The sequence below is a fragment of the Cryptomeria japonica genome, chromosome 7, assembly GCF_030272615.1.
Source record: "Cryptomeria japonica chromosome 7, Sugi_1.0, whole genome shotgun sequence".
In the NCBI taxonomy this organism is placed as follows: Eukaryota; Viridiplantae; Streptophyta; class Pinopsida; order Cupressales; family Cupressaceae; genus Cryptomeria; species Cryptomeria japonica.
The window spans coordinates 531,266,285-531,280,379 of NC_081411.1; the positions used below are offsets into that span (position 1 = coordinate 531,266,285).

General features: G+C 38.5%; 1 protein-coding gene across 1 annotated transcript in view; it reads left to right on the plus strand.

The window, feature by feature from the left end:
• Positions 1-8,208, plus strand: part of LOC131031111 (uncharacterized) — a 125,450-nt gene extending 117,242 nt beyond the window's left edge. Inside the window, exon 12 of the mRNA XM_057962144.2 lies at positions 7,706-8,208. Within this exon, the coding sequence (XP_057818127.1) occupies positions 7,706-7,884 (179 nt within the window). The 3' untranslated portion in view covers positions 7,885-8,208. The remainder of the gene's footprint in view (positions 1-7,705) is intronic.
• The last annotated feature ends 5,887 nt before the right edge of the window (positions 8,209-14,095 follow it).

Consider the following 14,095-nt stretch of genomic DNA (forward strand, 5'->3'; position numbering starts at 1 on the left):
GAGAAGACAAAGCAGTGAAGATAGATTGGAACGAGCCTGAGATTTCAGACTTGAGAGCTTTGATGGCCCCAGTTTTGTCATGTACTCGCAGATGGGTGGATGTACAACATCAAAAGTTAAGAGAACAGAACGTACCAATGACTTTTACTTTGGAGGAAAGACCAGAAGAAGGAGGAGCAAGCGCAAGTGAAGGCAATTCTCATCCTAGAGGCGCGAAGAGGAAAGAAAGACCTGAAAAAAGGGAACCCTCCAAGAAGAAGCAAGAGGCCAATCGAGATCGCTCATCAGGCACATCTTCTCGACATGAAAAAAGGACAAGTCAAGTTGAAGGACAAGAGAAGATGATGCCTGAGGTTGATGAGTCTATGGAGTCGATGGTACAAAATGATAAACCTGAAAAGGGGAAGGCACCTCAGCATTCATCAAGTCAATCTCCCCAAGTCGATGAGCTACATGAAGAGAAAAATGATGATGAAGTGACATCTCCTCTCCGAGAAGACGAACCATTGCCTAAAGAAATACAAGTTAGAGAGATGAGATCCGCCATTCCAGATTGGTTGAAGGAGAGACTGACAAGGGTGATTGTGATTGAGGATGAGGATGATGTAATTGACTTAGAGAGCCTTATAGGGAATTCTCAAGAAGTAACGGAGAAGAAGAAGGCCACCAAGATGTCCAAGATGATCAGAGATGAGACAGGGTCCAGGAAGTTGCAGATAGCTACACCAGTAGTGGACAAGTATGAAGGTGAAATCCTTGCGGAAGAATATGATGTAGAGACATTTGAACTTGGTCCACTTACTGCTGAACAGGCACTGGATGAGGCAACCGATTCATTTGAAGCACTTAAAGACAAGCTTAAGGAAGAAATGGAAAAGAATAGAAAGCTTGAGAGAGAGGTCGGTGCTTCGAGAGGCTACTTTAGTCATCTCAATCAGCCCTTGGGACGTCAGGATCCAGCAGTGTCTCCTGTGCAAGCACTTCCCCTTGAATCAGTTGGCGAGGCAGAGAGAGTCAAGAGCTTGGTTCAGCTTATGGGCTCTTGGATTGACAAATCCCACACGGTTGCCGTTGAATTTACGACAAGAATGATGCAGACAATCCATCGAGCTATCTAGGTCCTTGAGATTGTCCACAACCTAATGATAACGGTAGCCGCTTTCGCTCACACTAGAGATGTTATCATTCCTGTTTTGCAAGTGATCAGGCAAACACCAAGGAAGATCCTAGCACAAGAAAAGATAATGGATGGAGGAGCTCATAATTTACTCCAGTGGTCAACTCTACTCCAAATGAAGGAAGTTCTTTTCGAGGACATCAGCACCAAATGCAATCAAGTTGAGGGCATCATCCATCCAATTTAGGATAAGGTGTTTGAAGTGTTGTGTACCATTCTTTGTAGGAGGATCGAAGTCGAGATAGATGTAGACCTTCAAGAGTTGGAAGAAAGAGTCAAGCTCATCTTTTGCAAAGATGAGACCTTCAAGAGTTGGAAGAAAGAGTCAAGCTCATCTTTTGCAAAGATGAGAATGTCATCACAAATGAACAACGGGATCTAATGTTCACTACTATGCTCCTGATTGAGAAGATCAAAGAACTTGAACCTGGATGGGAAGCTGCTCTTCTCAGGGCCTTTGATCAGGTTATCCACTTGGAGGAGCGAATGAGGAATCTTCCCGAGATTCCTATTGCTGAGATTGAAGGAATTGTGTCCAAATTCGTTGCATATGCTAAGAAAGAACATTGGAAGGGGAATAAGATTCTAGAAGAGAAGTTGTTATGAAATGATGTGGCATCTTAATTATCATTGGTCTATGTTCCCTCGATTTTTGTGCCAATTAAATATTTGGCTATGCATTTAATAATGTTCAACTAAAAAGGGAACTTTTTGTAACAAACCCTAATTAGGGTTTATGTGTCAGAATCTCAGCCGTTGATCTTCTTTTGATCCAGGCCGTTCATTGTAATTGAGGATGCTATATATACCCTCACTCATTTTCATTTTTGTCATAGTTAGAAATTAGAAGATTAGAGCTTTTGGAGAGAAGAAAGTTATTTTGTAGCAAGATTGAGCATTGAAGAAAGAATTTCAAGCAATTGTTGTCTATTTTGGCTTTGAGATCAATAAAATATTGAAGTTATGGTGTTTTATTGCAATTCTTGTGGCTACTTTCATGGTTGTTTACTTTCTTGAATCATTCTCAGTCGAAGTAGTATTTAAGTTTGAAGGATTAAGTGTTGGGCTTGATCTTTGGTGAGATTCACGTTCCAAACCACTAGCTTCTTACTGATTGTAAGGACGCCTTGTGTGGTCAACTGGAGATATCTGGATTGTTTGAACCTTCAATCATTATTGAACTATTGATATGTACCTTCATGGTAGTGTCTATAATTCTTGATGATTTGAAAAATCACTAGTCACCTTAGAAGATCGCATCAATTCCAGTAGAGTTGTAATTCCTTGGCAATACTGAAATTGGTAGAATCTTACCAAGTCTAGCCTACATTGAGTCATTCTTAGGATTAGATTAGAATTCATCTCTTGCAAACCCTATCTTTTGATCTTTTTGAGAACTTGTTAGTTTTAGGAAAATTCTGTTCCTGCAGCTCGAAAATGTAAGGCCCCTTGAAGAAACAGCATTTACAACAACCACTGGTGCTTATCCACACGTAGAGATCCTACAACGAAGAACCTTGAAGTCACCCTGATTGATCCTTTCTCGCGATATCTTCAGCATTCAGAGGCTTTACTCAAGAGAGGATAAGGTACCCTTGGGTATTTTATTCTGTGTTTGATAGTGTACAAAATACACGTCAACACCACCATGGTAAAACCCCTCACTTCCATGTTGAAGAAAAACTTGGCTTTCAGTTGGACCAAGGAGGGAAGGGCCGGTTTCAAAGTAATCAAACAAGCAATTGCTCAGGCCCCTACCCTTGTCAATCCTAATTATGAAAGGGATTTTATCCTCTATACCTTCGGAGGAGAATCCAGCATTTCAGTTGTCCTAACACAGCTGAATGATGACAGGTTGGAGCAACCTATTGCCTTCTTTAGTGAGGGACTAAAGGACTATGAGCTTAGATATAGCTATGTAGAGAAGCAAGTACTCACTGTGGTAAGGGCATTAAAAAAGTTTAGGCACATGTTGTCTAACAACAAGATCTAGCTCTTAGTTCCACATGCAAGTGTCAAGGATTTCCTTCTAAACAAGGATATCAGTGAGAAGAGGGTTGGGTGGATAACCAAGGTCATGGAGTATGACATCGACATCAAGATCACCAAGCTTGTAAGAGGCAGGGGCCTATGTGAACAACTTGTCTCATCTTCTGAGACTACTTCAGAGGTCACCCTTGTGTTACAAGAAGATCAACCAATTGACAACAACACTCAATTCAGTTGGGTAGGTGACATGACCACCTTCTTAATGGAAGGTAGATATCCCGAGGGTCTGGACCGGACCAAAAGAAGACACTTCAGGTTGCAGTCCATTCCCTATACCCTAGTGAATGGCACTCTTTTTCAAAAAGACTCCAATGGAGTCTTGCTAAGATGTATCGAGCAAAACCAAGTCAGCAGATTGTTAGAGGAATTTCATGATGGCTTTTCAGGTGGCCACTTCTCTGCAAAGACTACGACTATCAAAATAATGGGGCTGGTTATTACTGGCCATCCTTGTTCAGTGACTCACATAGATGGGTGAGGAATTGCATGAAATGTGCTCTCTTCTCTGGGAAGCAAAGACTAGCTGCCCTACCTCTTCATCCCATCCAAGCAGATCAACCGTTCGCCCAATGGGGTTTAGACTTCATTGGCATGATAAACCCACCTTCTAGTGCTGGCCATAAGTGGATCTTGGCCGCAACAGATTACTTCACTAGGTGGACAGAGGTAGTTGCATTAAGGGATGCCACTGAGGCATCAGTGTTGGAATTCCTTGAGGGAATTGTGACAAGATTCGGCGTCCCCTCCACCATCATATCAGACAATGCCAAGGCATTTGTTGGAACCCAAATCAGTTCTTGGGCAGTTAAGCATGGTGTATACTTGAAGACATCATCCAATTATTACCCTCAGGGTAACAGCTTAGCTGAATCTTCCAACAAGAACCTCATCGAGATAATTAAAAGGACAATTGAAGACAATCAGAGGGCATGGCACACTAAGTTGAGGATAGCCTTATGGGTTGACAGGATCACACCCAAGAGGGTGATTGGTAACTCCCCTTTCATGCTATTATATGGGAAGGAAGCAAGACTCCCAACTTCCCTAGAGTTACCCTCTCTTGAACTAGCACATCAGCTGGAATTAATAGAGAACGATGCCATGACAGTAAGACTAGCTGAGCTGATGGAGCTGGAGGAGGTTAGAAGTCAGTCTATGCATACACTTAAAACTCATCAAGAGCAGGTTAAGAAGGTTTTTGACAAAAAGGCTACTAATAGGGTCTTCAAAGAGGGAGATCTAGTTCTCAAGTGGGATGCAGACAGAGCCAAAGCTAGGCGACACTCCAAATTTGATGCTATCTGGAGTGGTCCATATGTCATCACTAGTTGCAAGGAGGCCAATGCATTTCATCTCTCCAAGCTTGATGGCGAAGTTCTTCCAATTCCAGTGAATGGGATTCATCTCAAGCCTTGCTTCTAAAGAGGGTGTTGATGACTATGTAAATATTAGACTAGAGGTTGTTTTGCTTTCATAAGTGCTTATGCACATGCCACATGCCACATTCTCCTTAAGAGGGTGTATGCTCTAGTTTTCAGTTTTCCTCCAAGTGATGGCACACACATGTTTTGGGTCTTTTCAATGACTCAGTGCCCAATGGATACTTAAGGCTTCTGGACTTCATGCTTAGCAGGCAAGCATCCTGCAGAAATCGCCAAAAATATTGTCATTTTATGACACCCTTGGTCCATCAGTGAGAACCGATCATAGATATGTTCCATGGACCAGCGTTGCCCAGTTGATCAAGGAGAAAAGCAGTGAAATCATGGTTTGAAGTGTTGCCTTGTCGGAAGTTCCTTGGCCCTCTCTTTCTCTTCCCGAAACTCCGGAACCCTGAGAATCTGAGTTTCTTTGCCTTAGCCTCTTTCTTTCCTGCTCCGGAACCCCCAGGTTCTGAAGTTCCTTGTTCTTCAACCCCGGAACTCCGGAACCCCCCCCAGGTTCCGAAGTTCCTTGATCTTCAACCCCGAAACTCCACAAACCCCCAGGTTCCGAATTTCCTTGTTCTTCAACCCCGGAACTCTGGAACCCCCAGGTTCCCAAGTTCTTTGTCTTTCAACCCCGGAACTCCGGAACCCCCAGGTTCCGAAGTTCCTTGTTCTTCAACCCCGGAACTTCGGAACCTCGGGGTTCCTTGTTCTTCAACCCCGGAGCTTCGGAACTCCCAGGTTCCGAAGTTCCTTGTTCTTCAACCCCGGAACTCCGGAACCCCTAGGTTCCCAACTTCCTCGTCCTTCTAGCCCAGAACTCCGGAACCCCCAGGTTCCCAAGTTCCTTGTCCAACTACGGTGACTCCGGTCTCCGAAGTTCCCCAACTACGGTGACTCCGGTCTCCGAAGTTCCCCAACTATGGTGACCCCGGTCTCCGAAGTTCCCCAACTACGGTGACCCCAGTCCCCGAAGTTCCCCAACTACGGTGACCCAGGCCTACGAAGTTCCCCTTATCTCTTTAACCCTTTCCCTCTCTATCCCGGAACTCCGGAACCCCGAGGTTCCGAAGTTCCTTTGAGCAGTTCCCCAGAACTCCAGAACCTTGAGGTTCTGAAGTTCCTTCCCCTTTTGCCTTCTCTCCCTAGTTCCTCCGGAACTTCGGAAACCCGAGGTTCCGAAGTTCCTTGCTCCTTCCCTTGTCTTCCTCACTTCGGGAGTCCGAACTTCCGAAGTCTCCGGGCTTCCTTCCGATTGGCGACACTTCCAAATGGTGTGATCGACACTCAAGGCTTTAAATGCTTCAACAGCTTTGGTGACTTGTGCACCTTTTTTTGTAGAGCCACAAGGGTGCATTAAATGTTTTGGCAGGGTTTCCATCAAGATAGGTACGGGGCCATGCTTGGTGACTTGTGTCATGACTGTCATGCCCGACTTTGGAAGGTTAGTAAATCCACCTTCTCAGGATTGCCCTTTGTGGGTATGGCTAGGTTGCTTGCTTGTACAAGTCAAGTGCATGCACTTCCCTGCACTTCCAGACTAATATGCAGGGGTCATGATCACCCTTGTGACCATTTTCTATATAATGGCTTTTAAGCTTCATTGTAAAGGGTTCCCTCCCTGCTGCCTTGAGCTTCCTTATGCTCTTCTCTTCTCTTGAAGACTTGTATTTTTGCATTTCTGCAACTGTATGATTGGCTTTTGGCCTTATGATTAATTGAAAATCACCATTCTTGCCTCTTTTCAACTTATGTATGCTGTGTATGCTTTCTTTCCTCCATCATAGGTATATGTCTTGCAGCCTTTTCTCTTCACATATGATGTGTTAACTTGTTTTCTGAGTGTGACTTGTGGGAATCCTTCTCCCTTCTTGGCATTCAGTGAATTCTAACCTTCATATATGCATTGGGGTCACTCATACAACTGAAAAGTTGTGCATCTTCAGGGTGTTTCAGTTAATTACTTGTGTCATTTCGGTAGGGGGAGGAACAACCTCTTCTTGGTGCATCACCTCCCTTTATTTCAAGCATTCTCTCTTCCCTTTACCTCTGCAATTTGTTTAGGTAGGCTTAGGAATTAGTTTTAGAGTGTTGAGTTGGTTCAACCCCTGCACCTGGAGTGAGAAGGAAGCTGGCCTTCTCCGAAGATTCAACCCCCTCGCACAAGGTCTCACACTTCGGGGTTGTTTCCATGTTTCACAAGGTTGCTGAGTTGATAGCTTAGCAAGGGTGCAAGCTTTTGTGATAACAGTAAGATTTGCCATTCTTTTCCCATTTTAAACTAGTACAATTGAATTTCATGTACAGTTTCAGTACGTTGTGTCAATGCCATGTAAATGTAATGCTACTACACTTACCATAGTTTCCCCTGTACTTCTAGAGGAGCAAAGAAGTTAAACAAGGCAATATGAGGAGGAGAACTAGAAGAGAAATAAAAGTGTGGTAAGACGTGCGGTCCAATAAATAGCATAAGAGGTGTATCAAGACAATTAATATCATGTTTACCTGTGAAAATATCAATTCTTCAATAAAAGTGTATGCTTTAGTCTCAATATATTTATGTCAGTGATATGTATATTGCAAGTAATGTTTGGTGATGGCAAATGTACATTGGCAGAAACATGGCATCACGACCTTGTTAGAAATCCACGGAGTTCTTATTGTTTAAAATGAGAGTTAAGTGATGTAGCTGTCATTAGATGCTTAATCTCCAGTATTTGGATTTGAAATAGTAAATATTAAAAAGGTGGCTAGTACTATTGTTAGATCAATGAGTTTTTAGGTGTTGGGTTCCATTTGGATATTTATAATTCAATCATTTAGTAATTAAGTCTATGGTTAGAGGCACAATGTGCTTGATATGACATCAATCTTCATACAAATCTGAAGGCACATCATTACCAGATATTTAGACATAACAAATTTTGTATGCTGTACCTCATTTGAGTTTTATAGTATTACCTTATGTTGCTAATGTTGTTATTGTTTGCAATATGTGCGTGTAAATTTTTTGCATGTTGGTTCTTATTTGAGTTTTCTTTTTTTCTGGCAGAGGCGACAGATGTAAATTTGGACAAGATTGAATGTGACATAAATAATGTGGATGATATAGAAAGAAATAAGTTGTCCGCTGGATCAAAAAGGAAATCATCTAAAAGAGATGAGAAGAAGCATAAAGCAAAAGTTGGAAGGGATGCCAAAGTAACAAAGAAAAGCAAAATTAAGTTATAGTTTCTTTTTCGTGTTCGGGTGGTTTAAAGAGTTATTTGATGTGCAAAGCTAAGCACAAGGTTTTTGCTATTATGTTATTTGATTGGGTGTTTTAAGTATGTGATGGTTGTGACAATGTTGTAGTCAAAAACTAATTCTAGGCATTCATGAGGCCAATGATAGGTGTTTGATAGAAACATCTTTGTTCTATTTTGGAGAATCTAAATGGCCAGGCTAGTTCACTTTTTTAGCTTATATGCTGGGTAAAGTCTCTTTTTGTATTTGTTGCAATAGACATCTTAATTGGCTTGCCAAGAAATAAAAACCCTGAATTTTTGTTTCTAATTTGTAAATGAATATGCAAATGAAAAATGGTATTAAATGTTAACCATCTGTGACAGTAAATTCTGGATGCATCGGTGGCCTCGCTATGTACATTGCGTTGATAATAAATTTTACAAAAAAACAAAAATCTCATTAGTCTAAATTTGTAGTCATAAAAAATTTGGATGTTGACTTTATATCATATGGGTATGTTTAAGTGGCAACAGACCAACTTTGAAAAGGTTACTTTTAGGTAAGCACACGTAGTTGTATTATCAGAATGAAAATCTTTGAACATTAAGATTGAAAAAAAGCCATATTCAACATATGCTTTTGGTCTTCTTGATCCATCATGGAGTATGATCCAAAACGTTGATGCAAAAAATACTTACACAGTTATTACCAGAAGCACTCTCAATCTTGTGGTTTTGATATCAAAAAACACTTTTTTAATATCATGGTGATATAATCTATCAGCAGATCTTTTATATGAAACAGGTGTTTTGATTTCCTTTATATGAGGTATTCAGATGAAACTGCGAATGATGGGAAGAACTGAAGTGATTTCTAGATACACTTGGAAGGGATTCCTCATCTTTATTCAATGAAACTTATTTTCTGTCAGTGTTCGAATTCAAATTCAAGTTTGACAACCATAAAATTCGGATGATGTTCGGCGAGGGTGAAAAATTCGAAAAAAAATTCAGCATTAAATTCACCTTATATAAATTTACAATTTTAAAATATAAATAATATATTCACAAAAAAATTCAAAATAGTTTAAAATTCGTAAATAGATTTAGATTTGTTCACACAAAAACATATAAAATTAGTATAAAATAAAAATTAATTTAATACTACATACAAAACATATATTATATATTTAATGTGCAAAATCAACATAAAAATTAAATTCATAATTTATAAATTAAATAATATTAATATTTAATATATAAAATATTATTTTTATTAATTAAACATATTAAAATATAAAATAATATGACATATAATATATACTAATAAATTAATAAAAATATATAACTTCAAATATAATTACATTAATTATATTTATTAATTACAGATGTTAAAATTTACATAATATTTTGGATATGTATTATATTATACTAATAAATTAGAAATATTTAACCGTAAATAAAGTTATATTGTTTATAAAAATTGAATTCTAATAAATCTGTAAATTAATAATAATAATAATAAAACTATCTTGATGCGAAAGGCTTGATGGGATTTGTAGCAGAACCTTGCCGCCATAATTCTGCTGCTTTCATTTTCAGAATGCCCCTATGCTCGTCATCGGGTCGATGCAAAAGTGAAGACATAAATGCGGGGAATACTGTTGAAAACCTAGATGAAGGCGGAGCCTTAAAAAGTGAAAATTTTCTCTTGAACTCTTAAGAAGCCCGAAAAAACGCCTACAGTAATCGTTTTGCTCAAACATATTTTATTAAATATGCTATGCTATTCAACACGTACGAATATGAAGCGAATTTGAACGAATTTTTAGCAATTGTTTGAAGTTCGCCGAATTCCGAATTTCAGCAAATGCGGTGACTAAGCTTTTCTATATTTTTATATGCAAATTTGTTCATACCTTTCAATATTATATTTGTGTGCATTTGCCATCATCTAGAAAGACTTAGTAATAGCTAGAATTTCAAAGTGGAATATATTCCATTGAAAATACTAACTACTTTTTTTGAAAATGATAAAATATCACTTTATTATATATAGAGGGAAATTGTGGTCTTAGGATGCCTTAAAAATTTGAGAATCCAAAGGAATCAGTGAAGGGAGAGCTGAAGCGAAAATCAAGTGGTCATCACGTTCGTTTCATTTGCTAGAGTATACATATTTTAACAGAACATCCTTCATTGTCTTCCTAGATATCTTGTACACAAAATCCTTCACTGTATTCCTGGTCCTCTTCACGGACAACGTGTATACTATATGGAATTTCTTTTCACAATTATTTGTTCTAGTATTAATGTTCCTGCAATCTTTACATATTTAACGTTTATACAGAAAACTCATTTCTCCATTTTGCAATTTGGGATCTTGTCCTCATGCTGTTTGATAATATCTTAAATTTACCTTATGGCATTGGCAGAAAAGAGGATACCACTGCCAACTTCCAAAGTTTTTCATGCTGTTCAATATATTCCTTAGCCTACCTGCAATTTTTTAGGAAATCGCTTATCCACAATTGTTTAGGGAATTGATATCTTCGCTTTGTGTAGGATATTATGCACTGGTCTAGACAAGACACTTATGAAGGTTATGCTGATCTATATTACTTTCGCTAGATTTTCAATGATCCATAAAATGCTGGAGGTATGCTCCAGGCAATCACCAATAATGGATTTCTACTTATCAACTCTGCAAAAAGTCCTTAAAAAAATTGATCTCCTAATTCTCATGGATATATTATCTGCTAAACATGTTCATCATAGCAACTTCATAAAGGAGCACATAGCAGTAAATAGTGTCGAACAAACTAGTTAGACTGAGACACATAGCTACATCTGGAGAACCCTCAAAAGGCAGAGAGATCCAAAATAGTGAGCTCCTACTTGGTGCATCATTATTCTCGAGTCCAGTAGATGTATACATAATGCATTTGAAGTAAAAGAGTTTGATAATCATTACAACTATCTCCTAACACTTGCAAAATGCCTTTGCACCATGGAAGCGTCGCTCCTTCACTCACAATAGTTATAAAATGAACAATACAAAGGTTTTTAATGAGAACCAACCCTTTAATAACAATGTATATGTTTTCCCAACATCATTCCTTTGTGCCAAGAGGGAGTTCAGACCTTGAGAAACTGAGTTGAAATATAAAATTTCGTTAATATTCCACTCACCGAGTTTATTTTCTAGCAATTGTTAATTCCCAGAAGTAATAAAATATATTTGACTCCATTTTCTAACAGTCATAGAATAGGTTAGAGTGAGTTAGGAATAGTTTGCTACCTTTAGGACTTAGGACCATATTGTAGATTCCCTTTGGACCATTCTGGATTGATATAATCTAAATGGCGAGTAATTGAAAACATTAGAATGGCCTCATTGTTTTTTGCACTATCGTCAGGGAAGTAAAATTCAAAATTTCGAAGTGTATCATATGGTCATTTAAACTTGAGCAGTGAAGGTTGTATGAATTTTCAGTTTATGAATATACCTAGGGATTCCCTAAGCTGATTTGTGAAGAATCTCAAATTGAAGCTACAGAAGAAACACATGAGGGAGTTGATAGGTTTGAAACAAGAAGACGTTCATCTCTAGAATTGTCACCTAAACATATACAAGGGCCATCGAGCAGTCGACCACATTGGTTAGATAAAGAGCCAATCCCAAAGGTGATGAACAAGAAGGTACCAACTACTACACCTTTCCCTATCCAATATCTGACTCTAGAAAGAAACGAACCCACTATAAAAATCATCTCCTCCTCTATTCTAACAATTTTGAGGGGAAAGGCTTTCGAAGATTTTGACCAATTTTTGTTCAGTTTGAAGTTCTCTTTCAAACTTATGATTATGGCATTGATAATTAGTAATCGAAACTCTTTCTCTTCACATTGAAGGAAACAACTTTATGCTGATTCATGTTTTTGACAACCAACTCCAACCATGCATGGGATCAATAAAACAATTTTTTAAGATACGTTTTAGGACTGTTATAGGGTCAGAGATAGGAAACATGTGCTCTTCAAAATGAAAATTTGAAGATAACTTAGACTGATTCTTATTTGTCTATAGAAGGTGTGGCAATAGTTTAGATGAGATAAGTAAAACCACTCTCTTAAGATGAATTGATGAAGCTCACGAAGCTTTAGGAAGAGGGGATATACAAACTAGTCTTTGAGGACATTATAGAATTCGATAGAAATCACTCTTGTACCGGGGCAAGAATTATGAAGATTAAGTATTGCTGATGTCACCAAGGTAATGGAGGATCTAGAAAATCTGTACCTAAATAACATGTTAGATGAGATGTAAGCCAGCAAGAAAACCACATAACCCTCAATTGTCTACTATCCTAAATGGAGAGATAAGCACTTACTCAGAGAGTGTCACTTAAACTAAATTGAGTTGTTTGGGATTTTTGGTAAAAAACTACGCTATAAGTCAGTGCAACTTGTCTAATATTAAAAAATAGATTGAAAAAGCTACACCATAGGTTAAGGAGTTAAAATTCATAGGCCAAAGACAATCCAATTTTGATTTTAATTATCTGATATAATTTAGACTAATATCTCTCTTTAATTAGATGTCATATCAAAGGGTGAGACCATGCAATGTACCACCAACACAAGCACCATCGTAAAGGAGCCTCCATGGGCACAACCTTATTAGGTAAATCTATTATGGCTCATTTTGTTAGATAGTTTAGATAACCGGAAGACAATTGAGAGGAGGGGGGGTAATCAGTTGTCACAAATTACCGGAAGCATTAGACAATTTAAACATTAATATCGGAACCCAAAACAATAATACCAGAATAGCAGTTAATCCAATTAAGCATAGACAATAATCACATAATAAAAGCTATTCACACAACACCAAGATTTGTAAACCCGGTAAAGGGAAAAACTACGGTGGGAAGCCTACCCACAGTCAGATAATACTTCTGCAGTAAGTATGTGAATTACAATGAAGGGGCCTGCACTTGCAGCAAGGCCAACAACCTAGAGCACACTGCTCATCACAAAAGGAGTCTCACTAACTACATACAAATCTAGACTACAATCCAGAGAAGTGTTGAACTGCAAGAAATAGCATCTCCTATGGCAGAGTACAGTTCCGGTTAAACTCAATACCGAAGGACTAAATCCTCATAAACCCAATTCGATCTCCAATGGTCGACCAACTCCTCTACCTGAATGATATTACATTAGTCGCACGTTACATTCCTTGACCATGACCTCTTACATTAACCATGATGATCTACAGTGAGATCTTACATCTATATATACAAACCCTCGACCATAAACAATTAGGTCGACCACCAGACAATAAACCAATTACATAATTACAAACCATGTCGGCCTTAGGCCAAACAAATAATAACCAACACATAAGACATCTTGGAAATACATCAATATGTCCTATCCACATGTTACATCAATGCCGGTCCATAACCTAGATCAACCGAGACCAAGTATAGGTCCACATGCTTCAGCAATGATCTCCAAACACCAAGTCTCGAACATGATCACCAGCAACATCCTAAAACTCTATCAGAAGCTGCACCAACATTTCTTAGGCAATTCATCAAAGATCTCCACTAAAAGCTCTACCGGTGAAACCCTCGCCAGAACCAGAAACCAAGCTTCTCAGCAAGCAAGACAACATCCAAACACCAGACCAAAACCAAATGATCAAGTATGAGTATAAGCATCATGAACAAGCCAATTCCATCACCAGATTATACCGGAGTTTATCGGATCATGCCGGATCCAAGTAAACTAGAAAACCACTCAACATACTTGGACTAGAAGGGTGCCGGTAAAGCATCCAAACAGATAGTGTTGACATCAATGACAAAACATCAATGCAACACATAATCAATTCCACCAAATGGCCAACACATTTTTCCATAGCCAAATCAAAATATGAGTTAATACCAACAATTTGGATGTCTTAGCTGTAAAAGGGCAAAGGAGATATATAAGCTCACAACAAGCTTGCTTGGATTTTCACAATCATGACCTCAAAATATAAACAAGCAGGTAAACCAACAATTTTTGCCTATTAAGCATGTAGCTAATCGTAAGGACAATCGACTTCAATGTTCAATTTATAATATAGATCATAACACAATAATCTTGAGCATAATAGATATTAATGAGATATAATTGCGTTCTAGAAAGATATTGGCATAA